This window comes from Perca fluviatilis, chromosome 15 (genome assembly GCF_010015445.1).
Source record: "Perca fluviatilis chromosome 15, GENO_Pfluv_1.0, whole genome shotgun sequence".
In the NCBI taxonomy this organism is placed as follows: Eukaryota; Metazoa; Chordata; class Actinopteri; order Perciformes; family Percidae; genus Perca; species Perca fluviatilis.
Genome location: NC_053126.1, coordinates 38,532,674 through 38,559,284, shown reverse-complemented (window position 1 = coordinate 38,559,284; position 26,611 = coordinate 38,532,674). Strand labels below are relative to the sequence as shown.

The 26,611-nt window shown below is 42.7% G+C and overlaps 2 protein-coding genes and 1 long non-coding RNA gene across 3 annotated transcripts in view; 1 reads left to right on the top strand and 2 right to left on the bottom strand.

Annotated features, from left to right (window-relative positions):
* Window positions 1-2,771, top strand: part of LOC120575264 (cell division cycle protein 27 homolog) — a 35,007-nt gene extending 32,236 nt beyond the window's left edge. Inside the window, 3 exon segments of the mRNA XM_039825983.1 lie at window positions 1,712-1,786; window positions 2,083-2,212; window positions 2,715-2,771. Of these exon segments, the coding sequence (XP_039681917.1) occupies window positions 1,712-1,786; window positions 2,083-2,212; window positions 2,715-2,752 (243 nt within the window). The 3' untranslated portion in view covers window positions 2,753-2,771.
* Window positions 2,772-6,801: 4,030 nt separating this feature from the next.
* On the bottom strand, window positions 6,802-18,801 carry LOC120575340 (deleted in malignant brain tumors 1 protein-like). The gene is made up of 6 exons (XM_039826057.1): window positions 18,723-18,801; window positions 13,984-14,298; window positions 13,605-13,892; window positions 13,030-13,362; window positions 7,627-7,718; window positions 6,802-6,939 (listed from the first exon to the last, which is right to left on the bottom strand). Exons 1-6 carry the CDS (start codon window positions 18,799-18,801, stop codon window positions 6,802-6,804), a joined length of 1,245 nt encoding a protein of 414 aa, XP_039681991.1.
* Window positions 18,802-18,910: 109 nt separating this feature from the next.
* LOC120575413 lies at window positions 18,911-24,867 on the bottom strand. The gene is made up of 4 exons (XR_005641987.1): window positions 24,782-24,867; window positions 19,911-19,997; window positions 19,125-19,151; window positions 18,911-19,010 (listed from the first exon to the last, which is right to left on the bottom strand). It is a non-coding gene; the product is annotated as an uncharacterized LOC120575413 (long non-coding RNA).
* Between the last annotated feature and the right edge of the window lie 1,744 nt (window positions 24,868-26,611).

Below are 26,611 nucleotides of genomic sequence, written 5' to 3'. Positions count from 1 at the left end.
GGGCGTGGATGGATGGGTACCGTGCGGGGTGGATGAATGGTACGGGGCATGGATGGATGGGTACAGGACATGGGTGTATGGATACAGGGCGTGGATGGATGTGTGGTGCGGGCATGGATGGATGGTAGTAGCGTGGATGGATGGGTACGGGGCATGGATGGATGGGTACAGGACATGGGTGTATGGATACAGAGGCGTGGATGGATGGGGTACGGGGCATGGATGGATGGGTACAGGACATGGGTGTATGGATACAGGGCGTGGATGGATGGGTACAAGGCGTGGAGGTATGGGTGTATGGGTAAGGGGCATCGTTGTATGGGTACAGGGCGTTGAATGTATGGGTACGGGGCATGGATGTATGGGTACAGGACATGGGTGTATGGATACAGGGCGTGGATGGATGGGACGGGGCATGGATGGATGGGAGGCGTGGATGGATGGATGGGGCATGGATGGATGGGTACGGGACATGGGTGTATGGATACAGGGCGTGATGGATGGGTACAAGGCGTGGAGGTATGGGTGTATGGGTAAGGGGCATGGGTGTATGGGTAGGAGCGTGAATGTATGGGTACAGGGCATGGATTATGGGTACAGGACATGGGTGTATGGATACAGGGGTGGATGGATGGAGTACGGGGCATGGATGGATGGGTACCGGGCATGGATGGATGGGTACAGGACATGGGTGTATGGATACAGGGCGTGGATGGATGGGTACAGGGCGGAGGTATGGGTGTATGGGTAAGGGGCATCGGTGTATGGGTACAGGGCGTGAATGTATGGGTACAGGGCATGGATGTATGGGTACAGGATATGGATGTATGGGTACAGGGCATGGATGTATGGGTACAGGATATGGATGTATGGGTACAGGATATGGGTGGATGGATACAGGACATGGATGGATGGGTACGGGCCAGGCAGCATGACGGAGACAACAGCAGGACAGAGAACACTACAGGCGGGCTTTCACCGGCAACCCGATAGCTGCTGGTTAGTAAATACGCAGGAACATTAAAAGCGTGAGGAAGTGAGGGTTAATATGTGGATTGATACTGGGATGTCTCCACAACTGTGTGAGTCGATTGTCTTCAAAAGGTTCGCCACTTTACTCAACCAAAGTTCAAAACACCTGTTGATGTCTGTCTTCTTTAGTCAGTTGGCTATTATGTTTTCCTGGAACACGTCACTTACGCATTTTGCACTTACTGCTGCGTCTTGTCTAGACTGTTTACATATCTGTGCTCATATGTACATTGTTTGAACTGGTGTTACTGTTGAATAGATTGTGAATACATATTTCTAAAATTGTATGATGTTTTTATTGAGTTATTACACAATACTTTTTCTGACGTTTTTGAATCCCCAACAAATATATTACAAAAAAGACTAAATTACAAACTAAATATTACAAAAAGACTAAAACTAATAAAAACTAAAACTATGCATTTTAAACAAAAATAAAAACTAAACAGAATTTCAAAACAATAGTCAAAACAAAATAAATATAAACACTAATGAAAAATGCTAAACTATAATAACCTTGGTTAGGGTAACTCATAGTAGCTGTTCCTGGGGGCTTAATCTCAGCCCCAAAAGGTGTTGAAATTCAATCCAAAAATTAAATTTCACGTAACTGGTTTTCACATTATGTCTCTCTCTCTGACCTGTCTGTCTGAACTGTCTCTGACCTGTCTGTCTGCAGGCGGCTCTTCAGGAGTTGGAGGAGTTGAAACAGATTGTTCCCAAAGAGTCTCTGGTTTACTTCCTCATAGGAAAGGTAAGTCTGACCCGTCATCTGTTCATGTGACTCCTCCCCCGGCTGTGATTGGTTTATAGAAATACAAGAAGCCCCTACAGCAGAGCGTTAACTACAACTGACTATAGTTATGCAGCAGAGCAAACCTACAAAGTCAATGCAAAGAATAGAAGCACATTTACAGTGGCAAGAATGAGATGAAGACCCACCTCTCTCTCTCTCTCTCTCTCTCTCTCTCTCTCTCTCTTTTTCTCTCTTTTTTTTTTTTTTTTTCTCTCTGATGAACCTGTCTGTCTGTCTGCCTGTCTGTCTCTCAGGTGTATAAGAAGCTGGGGCAGACCCACCTGGCTCTGATGAACTTCAGCTGGGCGATGGATCTGGATCCTAAAGGAGCCAACAACCAGATCAAAGAAGCCATCGACAAGAGATACCTGCCGGAGGACGAAGGTGAGACAGGCACATCAGACAGACAGGTCCCACCACAGGAAGTGAAGGCAGCACATCTCAAGTTCCCATGTTATAGAGGAAAAACATGTTGAATTAGACTCCCATCACAATAAATCAGCGCTGGAGTTGATTTACTGTGATGTGAGTCTGAGTAAACACGTGAACTGCCATCTATTTTTGAGGCTTTTGTCTGCCAGCTGCAGCAGAAACTTTGCTCTGTCCTCCGCTTCACTCAGCTGAATATTTAATGACTTCAGTGTTAGACACATGTACAGTGCTCATTTATATTTAAAGGCTTGTTCTTCTTCAAGTTAACTGTAGCACACAGTCAACTTGATTCAAACAAGATGTTTCCTACAGCAATTGGTGTTAACATCAAGCCCTGATGATCTGCTAAGATTTAATATGATTACTGTAAATGTTATACACGTTCTCTCTCTGTCTGTCTGTCTGTCTGTCTCTGTACCTCTCTCTCTACCTGTCTGTCTCTGTACCTGTCTAGCTGCGGAGGTAGATGACAGTCAGGACAGCAGCGGATGACAGACGCTGATGACACTCAGCTTCACACAGCGGAGAGTGACGACATCCTTTAGCGCCCCCCTGTCCTGATTGGCTTGAGGAGTACTGTTGCTAGGCAACATTCTAACAGACAGATCTCCAGTTTCGCCCCAGCCTTCGTCCCTGTCCTCTGATTGGCTGAAACAGACTGCTGCTGCCCTGAAGCGCCCCTCCTCCTCGTACAACATCACAGCTGTTTTTATGTTCTTTTATCATCGTTATGGAAATAAATCAATAAAAATGTGTAAACCCCGCCCACCGCGTCTGTTTACTTTCTGCTGCCCAAAGCTGGGATTCGTAATTTTGCATACTGCTTCGCCTTTTAAGTTTTCGACTCACAGCTGCTGCTAATGGGTATCGTAGCTTCCCGGCCCCGGCAAGTTTGAAGAAGGAAACATGGAGGGCCACACGTATTCAAAATCTAAATTTCAGGAACAGGAGTCTTCTTCTTCTTCGCTCCGAAAAAGAAGAGACCGGCGTCATCAGAAAAAAGAGTAAACATTGGAGCTGCTTTGGACGCACACACCAAATCCCAACTAGTTCATTATCCTCTGGCCCGCTGCAGGCTCCTTTCTTTCTCCTTTTCGGCTCTCCGACTTGCACTCCAACAACCACGGCTGATTGACAGCAGAGTGATAGAGAAAGACATGGCCTTTTGTACACCTTCGCTTTTTGAAGCGTGAAGGCTACCATAGCTGCAATACGTACTTTGAGCTGCATGGCGAGTGAGAGTTGATTGTGATATATGATCTCAATGCTAGATGGGAGAAATTCCTACACATTGGACCTTAAACCCTTGTGTTGACTTCGGGTCACATTGACCCGTTTTCAATTTTTGTTTTGTATCAGGAAATATGGGATGTAGAAATAAGCGCTGAAAAATTTTACAATTTAAAACTGAAAAAAGGCATCAAAAACGTTGGAAAAAAAAAAAAGTTGACGGGTAGACGACAAGCTACATCAAACTGGTGGTTAGCTGCTAATGCTAGTTTCGGGGCAGATGGTAAATCACTATTTTATATCACTAACAAGGCTCAAGATAGCACCACACTTCCAAGGTAGCATAATGAGGGTCCCTAAATGTAAACACAAGTCGAGTCAATTGATTTCACCTACCAATCATATGAGAGGAACGCAGCTCTAACTAACGCAGGGCTTAAGTACTCGGGCCTGGTGCCCGATTTCTGGTGTTTGACTATTTTAGAAAAATAAATACATTAAAAAGTCCACATGGGATTTGTTTTGATGCGTTGGATTTAACCAATCCTCGAACTTCCACTAGTTCTAGCCAATCGGATGCAAAGTAGGGCGGGTCTTTGCCGAAATGTGAGAGTGCAGTGCTGGTGTGGTCTCCGTGGTAAACGGAAAAACTGGAGGCAAAGTTTATCAAACTTGGAGCATGTAGATACCGCTTTAGTTGAGAAAGTAGTTAAAACAAATGGCGCTGGGCATGAATAGAGGACAAGAGGAAAAGGGTGGAGACGGGAAGCTGTTAGGCACTTCCTGCCTCAAACTGAGGGAGCCGGGTGCTTCTGCAGCGCATGTTCAAGGAAGATACTGGACGGCAGCAGCGGTAAGAAAGAGCTTGCTAGTCCCAAAGCTTCGGTCCGTGCACTCTGTCATACGGGTATGTTACCGGCAACGACCGCTACCGTTAAGACTGCGACTGTTCCTTTACTGACCGACTGTGATACAAACAATCCGTGTGTGCACGTTCACAGCGGATCATGATTTGCCATTACCGATGGCCACTTTGTAAAAGCTATCTGAAGCCCAAACTGCCTTGATAAAGCTGTCTGTTTGGAATCAGCATGGCAGGTATTAAACATAACGGCCTTGTCCCAGAGTTTAGACTTCTAGCTATATGAAAAGATAAACAATGCGACGTTTTTTAATAAATGTAAATTAAGCAGCTAATATCAACATGGACAAAATCATGAATGTACTAATTTGCTTTTTTGATGACCTGGCCAAAGTAGTAAAGTTTAGTTTTCACAATGATTCATTGTAGGATTATGTTATTATTGCAATATGTAAATCTACATTGACTCTTAATTTAACATATGGTGAAGTAAAAATGTATCCAAAACTTTTTAGTTTTGAAAAATTATGACTTTTATTATTGTGTAATGTCAGAAGGACTCACTTTAATGAGTGCATATTGAAATATTACACTGTGAACTCCCCACCCCCTCCCTCCCCGTTCAAAAAAAAGTTTCAGGCTCAGGATTTTTTCACTTTAAGCCCTGTGTAAGTGTACAGGCAGTTTATTAAAAAGATAGATTATAAAGACAGTAGCGTTCATTTTTACCATCTTGGAAAACAGTCACGAGCAGTCGAATCAACGAATGCTGTGTTTGAGCTATGTTATTGGTTGCATGGCGTTTTGTGGTTCAACTGCTCATGTATAAAATAGCGATTTAACATGTGAACCAAAACCAGAGAACGGTCGATTCGGTACACTATATATTTTTCATTTCATTTATTTGTTTATTTAACAGGGACCATACAAGCAAACATTACAATACAAAGCCTGTAACTGATGCGCGCGCATATAGAGTTTATAGCTAATGCTAATTCTCAACTCTTTTCATTTCTAAGAACATTATAAAACAGATACATAAAAAAAAAGAAATCATTGACATTTCTTCATACACACACACCTTCACTCACTACACAACTAAACAAAATAATACTAATAATAGTTAAAAATGGTTACAGTTTTGATTTGATATGTATGTTATTACCCCCTAGGTTCATTTTGAACTGGAATTGTCCTTTAAGCTTTAGCTCTAAAACATTTAAACTTTCTTTTCCTATTCTTCTTCATCCTGTTCCCACTTTTCCAAATATTCATACTTCAGCTGCTTTTTCAGGCATTTTGAACTCTTATCTACCGATTCATACTCCAAACATTAAAATGTTTTACATCTTTAAACCATTCAGAGTTTGAGTGTGTTGTCACACTTGGTACGTTTCAGCGCTCCAACAGAAATCAGACCTATTAGTCAGCACTTTTTGCACGTACTGTATGTGAACACTCCAGAGTGACTAAGACCCCTCTGTTTGTCTCGGTTTTGCTTCAAGTCTGTGATGTGGTTCTCTTCACCTGTGCATTGTAGACACAACATGCTTCCAGGTTGATTTGGCCTTTACCCTGTGTATATTTAATCCCTGAGGCCCAATCACAAAGAGAACAGAGTCCCCTTAAGTAAACTGACAATGTGAGCACTAAAAGAACTGAGTCCCTTTTCTGTGGGACCAGTTTAAGAAGACTGAGGTATTGTAGAGAGAACTATATGTGAAAACACCCTAATACAACTTTTATATCCTATCCAACCTTTCTGAAAATATTCAACACAGCTTTTTTTTTTAAATGTTTCCATCTCATTCATATTCCTTCAGCTGCTTCTTCTACCAAATTGAAGCCATCGTTTTTATTGTCAGCTTTAAAATACATATATATATATTCCACATCTTTCAAACATTGGTATAATTCAATTCAATAATCCAGTGTAGTGTCTGCCTTTTAGCATACAGCATTCACACGCAAGTTGTTCAGAAGTTGTATTCTCGAGAAATCAGACATCTGGAAAACTACTTTAGTGACCTCTCATACCTGCATTCCACTCCATTCCAGACAGAATACCAGCTGAGATCAGTTGCATTGTTTTTTTAATCAGGGCAGCAGTTTTCAGATTACATCATGTGCTTATAGAATTGCAAAAGGGTTCTCCAATGTTGTAGAAAGAAGTGGCTGATCTTTAATTCAACATTGCCCATTATCAGCAACCATTCATCCAATGTTCCAAAGGCACATTCTGTTTACTAATATGATATCATTTTAAAAGGCTTCCTCATAATGGAAACATGCAATTTAACTTTGGCAAAACAACCATGTAGCCTGTTCAGCGGCTGTAGCCGAGAAACGGTGAGTCATTTTAAACCGAGATAGGGTGTCTGTCAAACCCTGTCAAACTAACGTTATCTGTTCCTCTGCACTGTGGAGTAATGTCTGGCTATGTGAGACATCAAGTTTGAGTCGAGGTGCTACTCTGCTCCCCAAGCTGCTTCCTCTTCCGTCGGCCCTCCTTCGGCTGCAGGGACACCCAGGTTATAATAGTCCAGCTCCATGTCCTCCTGTCTTTCCGGCTTCTGCCCCTGCTGTCCTGGAGACACATTACAGCACACAGATGTCAGAATCAGAAAAGGCTTTATTGCCACAATACAAGTTACACTGATGTGGAATTTTCCTTGGTGAATGTTAATGAACAAACAAACAAACATATTTAACATAAACAATGAATACAGAAACAAATATATACATACAACATAACTGTTGCATAAAGAAAACAAGGCTGAATGGTTTAGTGCAGAATGTACAAATAATATATAGTATGGGCAGATGTTATGTCCAGGATGACTAGGAGTGGTGGTGGTTATTGTTATCATTCAGTAAACTGACTAAGTGTAATATTGTATAACAATGGTATAAACACTGATTAAACCCAAATAGTGAAGTGCAGGAAGTTTGATGGAAACTAGGGATTTGGATTTTTGATCAGCAGATTAATTTCTGTGAATGTTCCATCAGAGATGAGTTTTAATTTGCATGATTTGATGATGAATTGGATAAATGAGTTTTCTGTTATTTTTAGCAATTTTTAAAGCAGTGTTATTATATATTATAGTATTACAAACTTTTAACCGTTTAGTTTATAAACCTCTCTCTATCCTCCTTAAATCAACAAGGCATTGCGGCCCCTGTAAAGCTTTGGCGACCCCTATTGAGGGTCAGGGACCCCATGTTGAAAAACAGTGGTCCAAACAACAGGCAGTACAAGTAGTGTCTGTACCTTGTAGTAGAAGTAAAGGGCAATGTTCACCAACAGCAGAGTCAGCAGCAGGACGACCACTCTGATGATAAAAGGTGTTGAATCTGATGGATCTGATAAACACATGGATATTAATTATGTCACACAATATGAGTCCAACAGTTGTGAAAGTCTTTCTCCATATCTTCTCCGAACTTCTCCCACACCCGCTGCTTTGCGTCTTTCACACCAAAGACTGCAGGTCTTTGGCCCGTCAGTGCCCTGCTGCTACCTTCCGAGACCTCCTGGATGACATATTACCAGGTCTGTCCAGAGTCTTCCCCCACCCCCTGACCCAACTTACCATCAGACAGTCTCTCCAGTATTTCATGGCCTTTTTTGAGATTGTTGCAGCCCAAAATTCCTGATTTTGCGGGAATTTTTGTAAAAAAATGCAATAAAAGTTGTGATGTCTATTGTAATTTGTTTTTGGTATACTTCCTTAAAAATGAAAATAAACTTGTTTCGGGGAGAATAAAAGTACTCTTGAGTTTTCCTAGTAACCAACAAGGCTCAGGATGCTGCAAATGTTCGTCTAATATGAAAATGGCTGATGGATTTAAGACAAACAATAATTTATTGAATTAATCAAATTTGAACATTTCTGCCAGTGGCTTGTTGATCTTTACATTGTTATTAGGGCCCGAGCGCCGACAGCGGCGAAGGCCCTATTGAAACTGAAGGAATTATTCTTTCTTTCTTTCTTTCTTTCTTTCTTTGACACAATTGACAAGGGTCCAGGCCTGAGGACACCTACAGGCCAAAATTGACTTTTGGTCATAGCGCCCCCCGCTGGCAACAGGAAATCTGCCTTATATGACAAACATCATCCGATTTGCATGAAACTCAGAATGTGTGGTCTACGTGTGATACTGAGCCGCCCCTATAATATGGCCACGCCCCTTTCATAACATTTGAACCGTTTAAGGTAGAGTATTGTGTGAGGTGTCATTGAACTCAGCAGAGACTTCCTTCTTCATTGGTGATGGTTTGGTCCGCCCCTATGCATAAGCCACGCCCCTTTCATAACATTTGAACCGTTTAAGGTAGGACCCTTGTGTGAGGTATCATTCATCTCAGCAGAGGCTTCATTTTTAATTGGTGATGGTTGGACCCGCCCCCTATGCTTTAGCCACGCCCCCTCACAGCTAATGAACCTTTAAGGACGTAGAGTCTTGTGTGAGGTATCGTTGAACTTCGGGGGAGTTCCCTTTTCATTGGTGACGGGTTTGTGTGGGCCGAGTGCCGCACAAATGCACAGTCGCAAGGAGCGCGCCCACTGGTAACCCCCGACACGCGAGAGCCGCGAGGGCCTGGTCCATCGCTGCTCATAGCTTTAATTAGGGCCCGAACCGACAGCGGTGAAGGCCCTATTGAAACTGAAGGAATTATTCTTTCTTTCTTTCTTTCTTTCTTTCTTTCTTTCTTTCTTTTCCCGTCAAATGAATTGGCTTTTTGAGGGCCTTAACATATTCAAAAACTCACCAAATTTGGCGGTCGCACAAGTCTGGTGAAAATTTACGTATTTTAAGGGTTTCGGAAATAGGCGCACAAAAATGGCTCGCTAGCGCCCTAGAAAGTTAAGAAAATTGAGCCCCTGCAGTGCGTTTAACGTAGACTCACGAAACTTGGTACACATATGTAACATGTCAAGATGTACAAAAACGTCATTACAGCCATACCCTAAACCTAACAGGAAGTCCGCCATTTTGATTTCAAAGTTCGAAATTAGTGCGATTTTGGCCATTTTCCACATGTCGAATTTTAACGAACTCCTCCCGATCAACTTCAAACTCGGTCTGTGCCATCTTAAGATGTTAAAGATGAAAAGTTGTTAAAAGAAACACTTTTCGTCATAGGGCGTAACGTGGCCGGGCAGCCATTTTGTGCGTATCGCTGCCGAAACAGGAAGTGGGTGTAACTTCGACTGTACGTTGTCCCGATTACTCTCGAAACTTTTCAGGATTCATAAGAGTCCAACCCTGAGGACAAATAAAGGCCGATATTTACTTAAAGTCATAGCGCCCCCTAGTGGCAACAGGAAGTAGGCCTAAAAGTCAAGGTACTATACTTTAACGAACTCCTCCTAGAGATTTCATCCGATGGACTTCAAACTTGGTCTGCTACCATCCCAACACCTTAACGATGAAAAGTTATTAAAAGAAAAACTTTTCGCCAGACGGTGTGGGCGGCGTGCGCGGCCATTTTGAGTGTTTAGTGATGAACAAAGAAGTTGTTGTAACTTGAGTGTACGTTGTCGTTATCTCGCCCAAAATTTCTCACGATTGACAAGGGTCCAGGCCTGAGGACACCTACAAGCCAAAATTTACTTTTGATCATAGCGCCCACTGGCAACAGGAAATGTGCCTTATATGACAAACATCATCCGATTTACATGAAACTTAGAATGTGTGGTCTACATGTGATACTGAGCGCCCCTATAATATGACCACGCCCAATCACATAGGCCACGCCCCTTTCATAACTCAACTCAGCAGAGACTTCCTTCTTCATTGGTGATGGTTTGCCCGCCCCTATGTTTAGGCCACGCCCCCTTTATAACTAATGACCTGTTTAATGTAGACCCTTGTGTGAGGTATCGTTGAACTCAGCAGAGACTTCCTTCTTCATTGGTAATTGTTTGGCCCGCCCCCTATGTTCAAGCCACGCCCCCTTTCATACATGCTGACCCATCCAAGGTAGAGTCTTGTGTGTGGTATCATTGAACTCAGCAGAGACTTCCGTTTTAATTGGTGATGGTTGGACCCGCCCCTATGCTTTAGCCACGCCCTTTTTCACAACCGTTTGAAACGTATGACTTAGAGTCTTGTGTGAGGTATCGTTGAACTCGGCGGGGAGTTCCCTTTTCATTGGTGACGACTTTGCCGCCTGGAGTGGCGCCGCGTCGCGAATGCATCGGCCTCGCCCGTATAACCGGTAACGCGAACGGACGAAGGACCGAGCGGCTTCGCGCAGTTTTAATTGTTTTGTTGTTATTCGCTGTACATTTTGTTGGTAAATATGAGATGTGAGATGTTCTGTTATTCGTCAACCTGTTCTCACCCCGCTTGGTCAGTGGATCTCATAGCCACTTACTGACCCAAAGTTCGGGCACGGGACTGCTGGGATTGGTTGAGGTCATGGGAAACTCCGGTTATTGCTCAAATTTGCGAAAAAATTGCGGGTGATTGGTCAAAATTGCGTAGTCGCACCAAATTCACGGTGATTGGTTGAATTTGCGTGAATTATGCACGTGGCGACATCGCGCAAATCCTGGAGAGACTGATCAGATGGTGATCTGGTGACAGCTTTGCCCCTCTCTTTATTTGAGTGTCCATAACATGCGGCCTCAGGCGATACGATTACAAAATCGATCATCACCACTGAGAATTATCGGTGAGTAAAGTTCTCTGCCCCATGCAAAACAGTGCAAACCTGATGCATCTACAGACAGACCTAAAGGAAGACCAACCAGCTCTGTGTGTCGTGGACTTCTTATATACTCCTTTCATACCGATGGCTCAATCAGGGTTATACCCAGGTTGACTGTGTTTGAATGGGGTAACCCTCCTCGATGTAATCTCCTTCTCAACCCAGGTTGCCATGGGGTGGATCAAGATAGGATCAATTTCAATGTGAATTGCACACAACCTGGGTTGCTAACAGCTGGGCGGGACAAATTATGTGATTGGTGGGAAATGAGAGTGGGGCAGTCTGCCACACGCTTTGTTAAACAAAAACACATTTTTGTCTTACTGCACTTTACGCTGAGTTCATGCAGGCAGCTTCAACAACAGCAGAACGGCGTGCATGTTGCAGAGTGCTATACAGAGCAGTAGGGAATGCCTGTAAAAACCAGCTGTCTTTTTTTAGAAAATGAGTCGTGAAGCCAACAGAAAAGCCCAACTTTACCCTTAGTAAAATCTAACAAAGAGAAATGTTCTCCCCTCATCTTAAATAGTCAAAAATCGATAATACCTACTTCCTAGTCTGCACAAAATCATCTAATAAGTGTTTGATGGTTATTATTTGTGCTTTAGAACGTAATCACTGCGAAACAATCATAAAATAAGCTTTATTTATTTCTCGCTCTACTGAACAATGACAATTTCAAGTAGCTTTTATAGCTTGACATATAGTTCTTGTGATATACTGTACAGATGGACGGGAGTATGTGATGTTAGCTGTTCACTGAATATGACGGTAAAGCCCCGCCCATTTCTAACACTTAAGGTAATTGTTATGCATTGCTCCTGGGTTGTGACCCAGATGATTCCTTGAATTGTCATGACCAGGGAGATACCCATGTTGACTGGCTTGGATTGAATTTCAAAAAGGGTTGAACCCTGATCATATAATCAGGGTCCAACCCTGGTTGTTGGGTAAAGAGGTCATAGAGGCAAGCTTCTACCTGGCTAGCATCTTTCTATCCTCTGGGTAGTGGAGCATCTCCTGCTGGATGATAAAAGCTGTGAGTTACAGCCTCCAGGGGTATGACTGCTTCATGGACTCAGGAGCATTTCTGTGGGGGATATTTGTGCTGCTGTTAGGCACCCTGGGCAGGTATTAACTCACGAGGAGGGTGTCGGTCCTCCTGCAGTTTGGGGGTGGACCATATTTCCCACAGTGAGATAGTGAGTGAGGTTGGAAAATGTTTCCATGATATCCCGGTTCTCTGAGCACTGAGTGACTGGTTTCATGCTTCTCGCTGTCAGCCTGGTCAGAGTGGTGTAGACAGTGCACATGATTGCCAGGAACCGTCATCATCCGTACATCCGTATTTATACTGAAGTGGTCAAAGCAGTCAGAGCGGCTCCAAGAATGGAGTTCTTCTTCTGTAGCCAATCATTGCAACCCGTTCTGTGAGACCCAGTCAGGGTTACAAAAGCTTAAATGTGCACAGCTCAGATCAGGGCCTTTGCACACAGTTCCCCAGGCTGCAGTTCCGGAAAATCACTGTCCACACCGCCCTGACTGCACTCACCGCAAAAGCATAAAACAGGTTTGAGGTATCAGAGCACCCACCCTACCTGTTTCTGTCAGGTGGAGGAACTACACATGAAAATGGCGAGTTAGGGGGCTAAAGGATGTTAGGACAGATGTGGTGGCAGTGGAGCTTTGTGATTGGTCACGTCAGAACAAGGTGCTTCTCATAGTGAAACACCTCACTCAGTTCTCAGAGAACCAGAGTTATTCTGGAAACCACACATGCTCTGTCCTTCAGTTTGTTTATTGTTGCCATTTAAACACTTTGTATAAGTATGGTTATTATATGACACAAGATGATATTCGTCACAGTGTCAATCCAGAAACATGTTGTCAGCTGATCATTTTCACTCAGTTTGGACCATTCATCTTCTCCAAACCTGTAAACAGTCTGCTTACCTATGACGCTGAGAGAGAGCAGACGGCTCTCAGAGAAGAAATTATGAGAGAAAACATAGAGGTGATAAACACAGCTGTAGCTTCCTTGGTGGGTGGGCTTTGCAGCAAGAAACAGGAAGTGGGCAGAGTGATTGACAGCTGGCTGGGTGTAGTTGTGTGTTGAGTTGGAGGAGGTGAAGGTGAGCTGGAAGGAGCCTCCTGGGTACTGTGGCTGGATGGAGCAGCTAATGGTGAAGTTTGAGTGCCAGAACACCTGGAATCCCTGCTGCTGGGCCTCCTCGGAGACCCAGACTATGGAGGAGGACACAGAGATGTCGGGCTGAAGCAGCAGGTCTGGAAACACAGAGACGCACAGACAGACATTTTCATTTTTTAGCACATTTAACATGTCAAACAATAACTCAACATCATCATCTGCATATTTCTCTGTTCTGTTCCTTCTGTCCAGGTACTCCAAATGTTTGCTCTCCACAGAGAAATTCAAACATTTCACTCTTATTTATTTGAGAAGATCTGTGACCCAGAGTAAAAATCTGTCTGTTTAGAAAATGATCCCTAACATCAGATGGGCCTACCTGAGCAGATGAGATCCTGTATGAAGGAAGAGTAAAATGATGTTGCACACCCCCTCTGAGCAGATCCAGAATGAACACAGCTTGACAAGACTAACCACACAGGTCTGCGTGAGGACTCTCTCTTTCCTACAGAAAGAGCAGAGCCACAGTCCAACTCTCTGCAGGCAGCAGCTGCTTCCTTCAGGGTCAGGACAGAATAATAGTCATTCACTGGTCTCCATTCTCCCTTATATTTCAGCTCCAGTGTTCCTGTACAGCGACTGGCTCCTCCCACCAACCTGACAGGCTCTGAACAGAAACCAGAGAGGCATCAGCAAAAGAACAAAGTGTTTCATTAGAAGAGAAAATAACCAAATCAAAGCTGCAGCTCCTCTTCTACCTGGGCAGGTGAGTCCAACAGCTTTTCCAGGTGAGCAGGTGTTTCTATCTGAGCCTGAGCTTCCACACTCCAGGAGAGCAGACTCAGTGCCTCCACACTGGAACTCTTTGGTCCCCATTGGAGCCTCCACTTCTCCATAGAGTGCCCCCTGGAGGACGGAAGGAGGCCCACAGCCAAGCTCCCTACAGACCACCTCTGCATCCTGCTGGTCAAAGTCAGCTTCACACACTGTGGACCAGCGCTGGGTAGACGGGTTAGTCTTCACCTCCAGTCTGCCTGAGCACAGACTGGTCCCATTCACCAGCCTGACAGAGTCTGGAGAATGATAGAAGATAACATAGATAGAGAGAAAAGACACCAGACACAAAATAAAAAGATGTCATGAAACAACAACTCAGTTTCAAACTGGACTCAGCACAGTTCCAACAGAAGCTGATCACAGCAGAATACATCTTTATAAAACCACAGACTGCAACAATGTTACATCACATTTACATGTAATACACTCTAATTATTATTTTCCATTTCTGAAGACTTAACATGTTTTCAAACTATAACACATCATCATCATCGGCATATACTTCTGTTCTGTTCCTTCTGCTCCGGTACTTCACAATCTTTCCTCTCCACACAGACAAGTTAAAAACGTTTTCACGCTTTCTTATTTTTCCTGAAAGGATCTGTGATCCAGAAAATGATCCCTTAAATCTAAAGGCTCTGACACACCAACCTGACGGCCGACCTTCCCAGAAAAAGGCAGTCGGACTGACTGCCTCTCTGAATTCGGTAAAAAAGTGCCTCGAACACACCAAAGCGACGCTGACTTGAGAGTATGTTCTGCGCATGCGCGAGATGTAATTCGTCTCCATAACAGTGGGCAGTGCTAATTTGTATCGTCGCCCAAAAAATGAAACCGGCAGCTGATTGGACGAATGAGTCAAGTGGGTCTGGCAATCATAATGGTGGCTCTTTCGGAATACAATCTCATATTTTACAAAAATAGTTCACCGAAACGTGTTTCTGAAAACATTTTAAGTGAGAAATAGGCCATGCAGTTGCTGAATCTGTCTTCATTTCAGATCGACAAAGGTCAGTTTAAAAGATTTTTGTCAGAGAGGCATTCGTCAGGCTCATCCCGCTCGTCATTTCCGGGTTAGTACTCCACCAATCACATTGGTCATTGAATCCGACTGCCCGCCTTCCGATTCAACGTGTCAATCGGCCCAAATGAAGGCCGATGGCGGCACGGAACACACCAAACAGATTCGAGTCACCGACCTCGCCAGACTGTCCGACGGCCGATAATCGTGTTGGTGTGTCAAGGCCTTAAAATGGACAGGGGCTGGACTCTATCCTTTGAAGGAGTTTTCCCAGGGTGAAGGAAGCCACGTGGGAGTGGAGATACTGACGAGCCCCCGGCCTAACAGGTATTCGTGCCTGAGAAGGAGTTTAAGGAAGATTAAATGGAAGGGGAGCTAAACTTGGTTAAGGTTCTTTAAGACGCTTCATCTCTTTAATCTGAGGGACCTCTAGCCTGGGAAAACCCTGATGAACTTCCGGCAAATTTGAGATTTGCTCTGCAAGTCAGTCTGGCCAAGAGCCCAGTCAAGCCCATTTCAAATTTTTCCAAATCAAGACACCAATCATAACCGTTGAGGCAGGCTTTACATGATGATGATAGCGCAGTAACGGCAAGCAACTTTTGGTTTACATTCAACTTGACGGCCATCGAAGGACAGCAACCTATTGATGGTGCTGTCGCTGCTACGCACCCGGATTGTTGGTCTGATTGGTTTAAGGACTATCCAATGTGTCCAGAGGCTTTTGCGCGGCGTCTGTTGGTGACGCCCCTTTGGAAATGAACTGTCAATGAAGCTTCCCCAGACCCACTCTCAGTTACAACTGAGAAGGGTCTGGTGTCAACCAGGCTAAGGGACCTCCTCAGTTGTGACTGAGTGGTAGGGAAATTAGTAGATAGCTTCCTTTATGCCCCTATCAAACCACCCATCCAATCTGACTAAAAGGTGTACCTGGTGGTCCTCAAAAGAGCCCTTCATCCTTCAGATGTAAGTACACTGCTGAGTCTTGACCTGAGGTCATGGCCTCTGTGTAGGGCCATGCATTTGTGTAACGGTTGTTTTGTTTCCCTAAAATACATGTCTGTTCATTACTCGCTGCATTTGAAGGAGTCATTTCAGGCTGGTTGCTGGTCGGCCCAGGGGACTCCTGAAGCAGTGGACATGTATCTTTCATATCTGCAGATATACAGTACTCAGCATAAGTGAATACACCCATGCTAAAGTTACCTTCACCACACCTAGAGATTGGCATGGTTTTATTTCATTTAGCCTAATAGCTGGTTTGATTTGCATTGAGAGATGATTTTATGGAAAGTACCCCATGCTGCCAATCTGTAGGTATGGTGAAGGGTATGTGATGATATGGGGGTATGGTGAAGGGTATGTGATGATGTGGAGGGGGGGGGTATTTTAATTCAAAAGACCAAGGGAACTTTATCAGGATGCTTAGTATCCTGGATCCATGAAATAACTGGCCTTTAAAAATAAAAATCTGCCTGCCTCTATGGGAATTTAACATAGGGGTGTACTCACTTATGCCCCCTGTATTTTAAGGAAGAACATTTATTTATTTATGAAACATTATTCATTCACAAAGAAAAGTGTTTTTAGTCAACTTTAGCATGGGTGTATTCACTTATGCTGAGCACTGTGTTGGGGACCCGAGAGTCTGGTTAAACCTGATTTTTAACCAAAAGGCCTCAGATTAAACTGACCGCTGGATAGAGGACACACATGAGCTCAGAGACAAAGGAATCTTGGCCTGCATGTAAACTCATAGCGGGGGTTATTCACACCTCTATGCGAAGTGCCAGCCAGAAGGGAACTCTTCACAGCTGGCAGGAAGTCAAAGAACTACACAACTGTAGTTTTTCACCCTGTCAAGAGTTTCCAGTCTTTCTATTGGTTCAGCGGGACCATAAAAACAGCAAGGGGTCCTGACCTATAAATAAGCCTGATCATCCAAAAATCCCTCGTTTTCCATTTTGCAACTCCCGTTGCTGAGGGTAGCACGCAGCGCTTGTCCTGAAACTTTCACTTTCTGGAGAAAGTGGATTTTTATTCGGTGGATCCTTGGAAACGCACCAGAGTTTTTCCTAACTGCAGTGAGAAGGAAACAACGTTTCTTCTCAAAGTTGACCAAACTTCCCACCTCGCTGCCTGCTTTTGGAGGGAAGTTTCTCGATGCTCTGGACGAGGCCCGAGACCCGCTGTTTCATTTCTGTGGAATCTATGGCCAGGAATAAATGGACTGAACACACCCGTACGCAAAGGCGGACGTCTGGGCAGAGATAAGTAGTGTGTTTATTAATGAGCAAAGAGTTCGCTACTTGTTTGCCATTAATGTGATCTGATTTAATCATGTACTGATCCATATGTGATTATTAATCTGTTCTGTGAATGTATAACTTGGATCATTATACCGTTTGATTCATGTTGTGTTAAAGTAGCTGGGTTAAAACCGTAATTGCTATCCGCTCCTCACCCCTTTCACGGAGTTTTAATTACTGTCGGGCGAAACTCGCGAAAATCAGCTGTTACCTACTGGAGTGGTTATAGTGACGTTTTCCTCAGCAAAACCAAAAGTCTTAGAGTCTGTTCTAACTACACGTTAGCCCAGACCTGAGTGGCTGAGGGGAACTGGGTCATTATCGATAATTCAGATCAGAGTGCTTTTCTTTTCTTTCCTTCTTTTGTTCTGCTCCTCTTACTAACACACACACACACGGACACAAGCTAGCATTAGCTCTCGAGCTAACGCTGCTAGTTTTAACCACGTGGGATATGTTTACGTTGGTATAGAGCTAACACACTAGCTACCATATCGGCTAAGCTGCGGGTCGCCCTAGCAACCCCCTGGGCTTCTTCAGCTCCTCCCCGTGCACGCAGCACCACTACTGCCGCGTGGGGGCGAAGGTTTTGGGCAGCTCACAGGAGCAGCCAGTTTGGTTTTTGAGTTAGGAATACATTTTGACACCGGCCCCTCCTCCTCGCAACACACACACACACACACACACACACACACACACACACACACACACACACACACACACACACACACATCGACACAAACGTGTCCATGCTGTTTTGTTTTTGCTTTGTTTTTGGTTGTGATATTATAAAAGGTATAGGAGTTTATTATTGAAGAATTATTGTTTAGCTACTGATAATTGTGAAGTTAATAAATCTTATTATGCTTAATTAGCAGTTGCTTGTGATTATTTGTGTTCTGGTTGTGACAACTGCTGGTCAAACAGGTCCGTTGCTCGAATCAACCCCTTCCTTTAAATCCTTTAAAGGGATTTACACAGAAATGAGACTGACCCACAGGTTGATTATTGGTCCCTGACTAGCAGGGTGGTGCCCCGTTTTTGATTGTTTGTCGATTTGATAAAGTTATTAATAACCATATTCATAACTTTATAGATATTGATAAAACATCTTTGATAATTTGCCAATGATCAAACCTGTACCCTAAGGAACCCAACAACTGTATATCTTGGTGCATTCAGCAGCTGATTTACTGACCCAGCAGCTCATCAGACTCCATCATGGCTTCTGGAGACAGTCTGCTGCCATTCTAGCTGATGCATGTGTGTGTCAACCTGGGAACATTACTGTCATAGATGATGTCATAGATTATGTCACTGATCGGCTTACCTGAGCAGTTGAGAGTCAGGAGGGTGGAATGGGAAATTGATGATGCACACTTCCCCAGATCAGATGCATTCGAACACATTCATATGGGATCCTCCACACAGATCTGTGTGAGGACTCTTCTCTCTCTCCTTACAGAAACAGCAGAGCCACAGGCCAACTTTCTGCAAACAAAATCTACTGTCTTCAGGGTCCAGGCACTGTGACCCTCCACTGGTCTCCATTCTCCCAGATGTTTCACCTCCAGTGTTCCTGCACAGCGACTGTTTCCTCCCACCAACCTCACAGACTCTAAACAGAAACCAGAAAGTCAGAAAAATTAGTGAATTGAATTAAGAGAAGATCAAACTGAAACCGCTGATTCTGCTTTTAATTATTCTTTATTTCTCTTATTTCTCTGTGTACCTGTTAGTTCTCCTTCAGCCTGGAGTCCTGATGAAAAAATCAGAAGGTAAACAACAGTATAAAGCAGCATTATTTGATCACGACGGTGGACAGAACAAACACTTTCAGGTTGTTCTGTAAAGAAACTTTTAGCAGCTCAGAACCTCATTGAACTCCCTCAGGAGTCATTTTACCAGTTTACTATCGGTGATATGAACATGTAAATACACAGAACACAAGTCTGCTGTTTGGTAGGAATTTAAAGAAATCATTATGTAATTATCTTTAACTAACCTGTACCTAATCTAATGTGCTATGGTGAAATCATTGAGCAACAAAGCTGAAAGTTTGGGGAAGGTGGAGTTCTGCAGCACTTAAGAAAATCTGCTGTCATGATCCTGAGTTTCCTGTTTCATTTTGAAGTGTAATTTTTTCTGTATCGTCTTGTTCAGCTTCCTGCTTTTTTTTTTTCCCGTCTTTATGATTGTCTGTTCTGAAGTCTCTTATTGTCCAGTGATTCATGTCCCCTTATTTCTTAGTTCTTAGAGCTGTAAGTTTATTTTCTTAATTAAATTGAACTCTGCCGCCCCCAGCCTGGCTGCTCCATTTGCCAGCCCCCAGCCCAGCTGCCCTGTTGCCAGCCCCCAGCCCAACTGCCCTGTCGCCTGCCCCCAGCCCAGCTGCCCTGTTGCCAGCCCCAAGCCCAGCTGCCCTGTCCCGCTGCCCCCAGCCCAGCTGCCCTGTCTGGGCTCTGGTCTATGGTTTACAGTTTATGATGACAACACATCATCTTTAAAGCAGTCCTACCAGAGCTGCACAGCAGCAGCAGCACAAACAGGTGATCCATGTCCAGGTGGTCTTCTGTGATAACCCTGTGTGCTGTCCTCAGTGTATCTGCTAACAGGAAGAGGTTCGGTTACCGTCACAGAACACTTACAGCAGAATTTGAATTAAAGGAGGCAGAATTGCAATTCAATAAAAATTCAAAGAAATTCATATACATAATTTAAGTGAAGTGTTTAACAATTAAGCTTTACAATATATGTCAGATATGATTGCATTACATATTCTATGAATGATAGTTTGAACTACTTGTACAGATTAAATTAACAGGAAATGTTTTCCCCAACAATGAATGTTAAAAGCTCTAGTCACAAAACAAATAATTAAGTTTGATTTATTGTAATTGTAATTTTGTGGAACATGATGGAACATGACTCCATTTCCCAGAATGCTTTACTTTAACCAAGTATTTAAAATAGTTACCAAAAACATTTGAGGTGGACATTTGTTTGAAAGCTTCTTTCTACACAATTTGATGGTCAACACTGGACTTTTTTAAGTTTCAGAAGTCCCTTACAACTTCAGATTATAAGGCGTTTTCATGAAAGTCCGAACCAAGGTCCGTACCAAGGTTCATGTTTTTGTTACATTGTATACATTTGATCCCGTAAGTTTTGGTTTCACACTGCAGTTTTGCAAGCGCACCAAAGATCTATACGGACAAAAACTACGTCCTGCCGTCATCACATAATGCGAGCTGCGTCTCCAGATACTTATAACTGATTGGTTTGTTGACGGGGCTTCCCCGTCCTCTCGTATCCTCTCTCTGGGTCCGAAGTTTAGGCTATTCAACTGACCGCTGCTTCCTCTACTGCCGCGGCTCTTTTGTTTTGTTGTGATGTAGAGAAGCAAGACACGGGAACTTTCTTTCTGGAGCATTTATTCAGAGACAAACTGAAACCTACACTGTACATTTACTACCACTTAACAAATAAACTGCTGATGTATTCTCTGCTCTGATAGCCGACAGCTGTCTGCTTTGAGCCGCATCTTTTTTCTCTTTACCTTTTTTTTTTTTTTTTTTTTTTTTTTTTTTTTTTTTTCTTTTCTCTCTCTCTCACTAAGCACCGAGCTATTCCTTAAAGGAGCTTCCCCGGTCTTGTAACACGAGGAGAGCCTGCCAGAGCTTCCTGTATTTGGTCCGAAGTCCGAAACCATCCAAAAAATGCTTTCACATCAACGAACCGGACCATGGTTCAGTTTGGTCCGGACCGAGACCACCTCTTTTTGTCGGACTAAAATTTGGTCTTTTGATCCGGACCGTGGTCCGGGGAGGTTTCACACCTTTAATTTTGGTTCGGATCAAACTAAAAGTCCGAAAGTGCGGGACCAAACGAGGTATGTGTGAAAAAAAGCCCTAAATGTTTATAGATTTGACACCTGTAATAACAGCAACATGGAAAATAATAGCAGGCCTAAAAGGTCATCTGTAAAAGTTCATTTTGAAGAACCAATTCCAACACAAACACCTGGAAACGACAGAGCCATATGCAAGCACTGCAGTGTTCCAGTCTGTGGCTCCATAAAGGCTACTTCAAATTTCCAAAAGGCATCTACAAGTAAGTTAACAGACAGACAGTCTTTTATTTTGAAAACCATCTCTTGATGGTATTATTATATTATACTCTGTGGATAGTAACTCATTACTCTACTCATTACATTACTGTAGCGCCAACACAGCAAGAGCCTGTCATATAGCTCATAAAGGGCTTAAACACACCTTCAACTCACAACAGTAACAGCAAACTTAATGTGTTACATTACTCTGTTACAGCCAAATGTGATTATATTATGGCATTACTTACAAGAAGTTACCCCCAAACACTGGATATCTTATGTGTTTAAAATAATGCAAGCACACTTTTTACTTATTACTTATTGTAAATCAAGAAAACAATTCTTGTCAATTGTGGAATTAATAGAAATATTTGTTCTCTTAAAGAGTGATCTACATTGAGGGACCTTTTTCTTACAGAAGAAAAAAATCAGGAAATCTTGATGGACTGTGAAACCACGCGTTACACATCCAGCCAAACCAGAATGAAGTGGTGGTGTTATTTGATTACTTTGAAATGAAAATAACATTGGAACAAAACTAATTAAACAACATTAGAGGGGTAATTTATTTCAAGAATTTGATCATTATCTATATTCTGGAACAGAATGTATACAGGGTTGAGAGGGTGACTAGTTACGTGTAATGAAATGATGTTATTAAATTGCTAAATTAATGTAATTGTATTTAGTTGTATTACTGAGGTAACGTGTAATTAAATTAGTTACTAATCAAATTGAAAGGAAATTGCTTTACATTGATAAAGTAATCCAAATAAAGTAATCCAAACCACATTTACAATGGATAACTTATAACAGTAAGCAATTAGATTTCCAAAGTAACCTTCCTAACACTGAATGTACAGTATGTGAGCTTCAACACATTCTTTCGGTTTTGTTTGAGTGGTGGAATTTTTAAATTCATTTCTAATTCCAATTCAAATTCAATGTGGGGGTAGTCAATTTACTTCAAATTCCAATTCATGAATTGAATGGAGGCCAATTCTGAAATTCAGAATTTTGCACAAGCCTGACTTACAAGGGAGTTGGACTTTTTGTTGCTCTCACAGTACACACAAACAAATACACATATGGCTAACCCCTTCAAGGGGGATTATTTTTACTTTGATTGGGGTAAACCTGTAGGAGGAGTTTATTAAAGTACAACGCCTGGAAATGGTGAAATATTTACCAAAATTGCACAGTAAATTCAAAATGGCTGAGTTCATGTTGAGTTTAGGGCAAACCCCCGAGAGGCTTTTTTGTATGTCTCCACTTGTTAGATATTTGTACCATATCTTGTTAGTCTACATGAAAGTTAAAGGAGGGGCTATGTAAGGAATTGTTTTGTAGGAGAATCAAGTTTAAAAATATCAACTAAAAAAACAAATGTGATTTTTAAAATTTTATCATTCGTTTTTGACATGTGTGTATGCACACATCGGCAACTTTTCTTGCTGGATTTAGTGTGTTTTTCAGAGCCTTTATTCATAGTTTTCAGTCATGTGACTGGTGTGCAGACCTGGCGGGGCAAAACACACTGGGAACTCCATAGAGCTGCTGCACAAAGCCTGTCAAATCTTCATCTTTCACAACCCACAAGTGTTTAGATCACCTCTCAAAAGAGAAAAAGATATTTATACAAACTGAAAGTCTTAGTCACATCTGACCCATATAAAGCACCCACTGCGGTGTTTTAATCATCATCAGTGTGTGTATTTCAACTAGCTAGCTACGCTGCTCATCAACTCCTCGTTCATAACATGATACTGCAACTTTCCCTATTGCTCATTTTAGAAAGGCCATCGCAAGAAAATGTGTTGTTTGTTTGTTATATTATGTGCATATCGATTGCATTTCACTATGCAGTTCTGCCGTCGGACATAATTCTGGGAAGAGGATGGCTCACTAGCACGCTAGATAACACTGGAGGTTTGATCATCTAAACAGAGAATTGCGGTGGCCTTTCCTAAAAGTTACAGTAATTTGTTATGATCAAGGAGTCGATAATCACACATCTTGCTAGTTGAAAACTTGTCTCATTCCACTTTAAAAAACAGCTACTTCCCTGCTAGAGCTGTAGGCTACTTTAACGATGTTAAGCTACAGAGTAGTCTTGCATTGCCTAGTCTGTATTGACAACATTTCATTTCTCGGATTTGCTCTCGTTGCCATCGGATGTCCGTCCCCTTCCTCTTTATTTGTGTTGGCGTTCTAACCTCTGGTGGATTTGTGAGGACTATGGTTAACTGCTCCTCAGATCTCTGCAGGGAAATCCAGACAGCTAGCTAGACTATCTGTCCAATCTGAGTTTTCTGTTGCACCGACTAAAACTACTTTTGAACGTACACATGTTCCACCAAAACAAGTTCCTTCCTGAGTCACTGTGGCTCCGTCCGGAGCTTAGCACCGCCCAAGAAGATTGTGATTGGTTTAAAGAAATACCAATAAACCAGAGCACGTTTTTCTCCCATCCAGGAATGCTGTGTGGACTAGCCAGACCCTCCTCCACAGCGCCGTGGAGGAAGGTCTGGCTATATGAGCATATACTCATTCACACAAATGGTCAGGGTTTGTTTGCATTTCTTTAATCCAATCCCAATGGTCTTGGCGCTTAAGCTCCAGACGCAGCGACGGTGGCTCTGCTAAATAGTCTCAGGAAGGAACTTGTTTTGGGGGGAACATTTGCACCCCGTAAAGATAACGCCACATACAATTATAAATGAAGTTAACTGTTGACACAATACAGTAACATTAGCTATTTAAGCAGGCCTGCCTTGTTGCACCTTCCACTTTTCCTTTATAACTTGACATTTATAGCCCTAAACATTGCTCGGGTGAATGAACCATTGTCGATATATAGACTAGCTACATAGCAATATATCTTGTGTAGAATCCAGAGAGCAGAGGGAAGTGTCAGGGAGCACCCAGATGTAAGAACGCCGCTCGAGAAGCAATTTTCCTTAAAGGTATTTAAATGAAATGAACTGATTTGACCATGGAGATGGGAGATACACCTGGTTTGACTGACGTAAAAATTTCACAAATCCACAATTTCCTCCTCTGTGGGTTTTGTTCTGAGGTGAGATTCTCTAGAAACAGCCCAGACTCTCTCTTCAATTCATGCATCAGATTGAATAACTATCTGACATTTTGGCTTTGTTTTGCCCCCAGGTGGGCATCAGCACTTTATCTCTGGCAGCAGTACTACCCTTCTGAACTCATCTCTACTAACATGGGTTCACATTTAATAAATACAGAATAAAATTATGCTACATTACCTGCAGTTTGTTCCTGAGTTCACCTGTCAAACAACTGTACCGAGCAGAACAAAATCTACACGACACTGTGTCAGGGATGGCTTAAGGATATTATTTGCCTTGTAGTGAGAAACAGGAACATAAGTTCCTGGCACACTTAAGTAACATTTTAGCAGAGTGTGACAATATAGTTCCCTGTTATGAAACACTTCTCTAAAACACACTTTAAGATGCATTACAAGAGACTTTTAATCTTTTTGTTCTCAACAGATTCTTCCTAGTTCTATACAGGATTGACTCGTTTGACCCAAATTTATTGAAAGCTTGTTATCCCTGAGCCGCTCCCTTACACTTTCTAATTCATTACTAAGGGTGTTTTCAATCTCACTAACATCATCCCCAGGAAACAGTAACACAGATTCTTCAGTCTTCAACAAGTGTTTGCATTTCACAGCTGCTGACAAATTATTTATAAACTCAATAAATAAAAAAAGATGCCCTAAATGAACCTTGTGGTACCCCACATGTAAAACCGAGAGGTTCTGGTTTAACCCTTCAAAATGTAAAATTAGAACTGTGTATACTTTTTTAAAAGGCACCCGAATGCAGTAACTTAAGTGTTTGACACTCAGTGTTTTACACTATGTACACATCCAGATGTTACAATAAGGCCTTCGCCAACCGCAGACCGTCACTGCGCCCTAAACACAATCTATCAGTCTTTATTTCTTTAGCACTTTTCATACAAAAGTCATGCAACACAAAGTGCAAACACACACAGACACACACACACAGACATACACACACACAGACACACACAGACATACACACACAAACAGACACACACAGACACACACAGACACGCACACAGACACATACACACATACATACACACAGACACACATATAGACACACACACATACATACACACACACACAGAGACATACACACAGACATTCACACACGCACACACACACACAGAGACATACACACAGACATTCACACGCACACACACAACATACACACACACAGACACAGACACACACACACAACACAGAGGCACGCACACACACACACCCACACAGATGTTTCTTATCAGAGAAGAACAGCCTCGTTGAGAAAAAGGAAATTGAGTAACATTTTAGCAGCAACAGATTCACGGCAGAGTGTCTGTGCCAATATAGTTTCTACACTTTAAGATGCATTACAAGAAACATTTAATGTTTTTGAACGCTTTTGTTCTTTGTGTGTGTGTTTGATAGCATTTAGATTTTCTGGAAATTCAATAAAAATTGAACTTAATTTATCTGAAACTTGTTTCTCTGCAGTTCAACTTCTGTCCACCAGAGAGCAGCAGAGACACTGGTTTAATACTGCTGTCCTCTTCTTCTCCTCCTCTTCAGTTCATCTATTAGGAACAGGAGGAGGAGGTGTGTGTGTGTGTGTGTGTGTGTGTGCGTTTGCGGTGTGCACATGTGTATATGTGTGTGTGTGTCTGTGTATTTGTGTGTGTGTGTGTGCAGCCATGCGTGTGTGTGTGTGTGGGGGTTATCGGATTTTTTATCATAAACGTTGGTTCGTTTCACGACGTTCTGTGACTGTGTGTAAAATATTTACAAATCTTAAAGGAGTGATAGAATGATTATATAGGGTATTTCCGACTGTTCCTTAAGGTCTCCTAATGGGGTATGTACAATTGATTGGGCTGAAAATTGCCCGTTTGCTATTTTATGGGCCCTTAACTACCCTGTGAATATGGCCCTATTTGTAACAAGAGCTTTTCTTCCAAATATGGTATGCTCATGAATATTTAAGTGAGCTGCGCGCGGTGAATGGTTGAGCGGAACCACA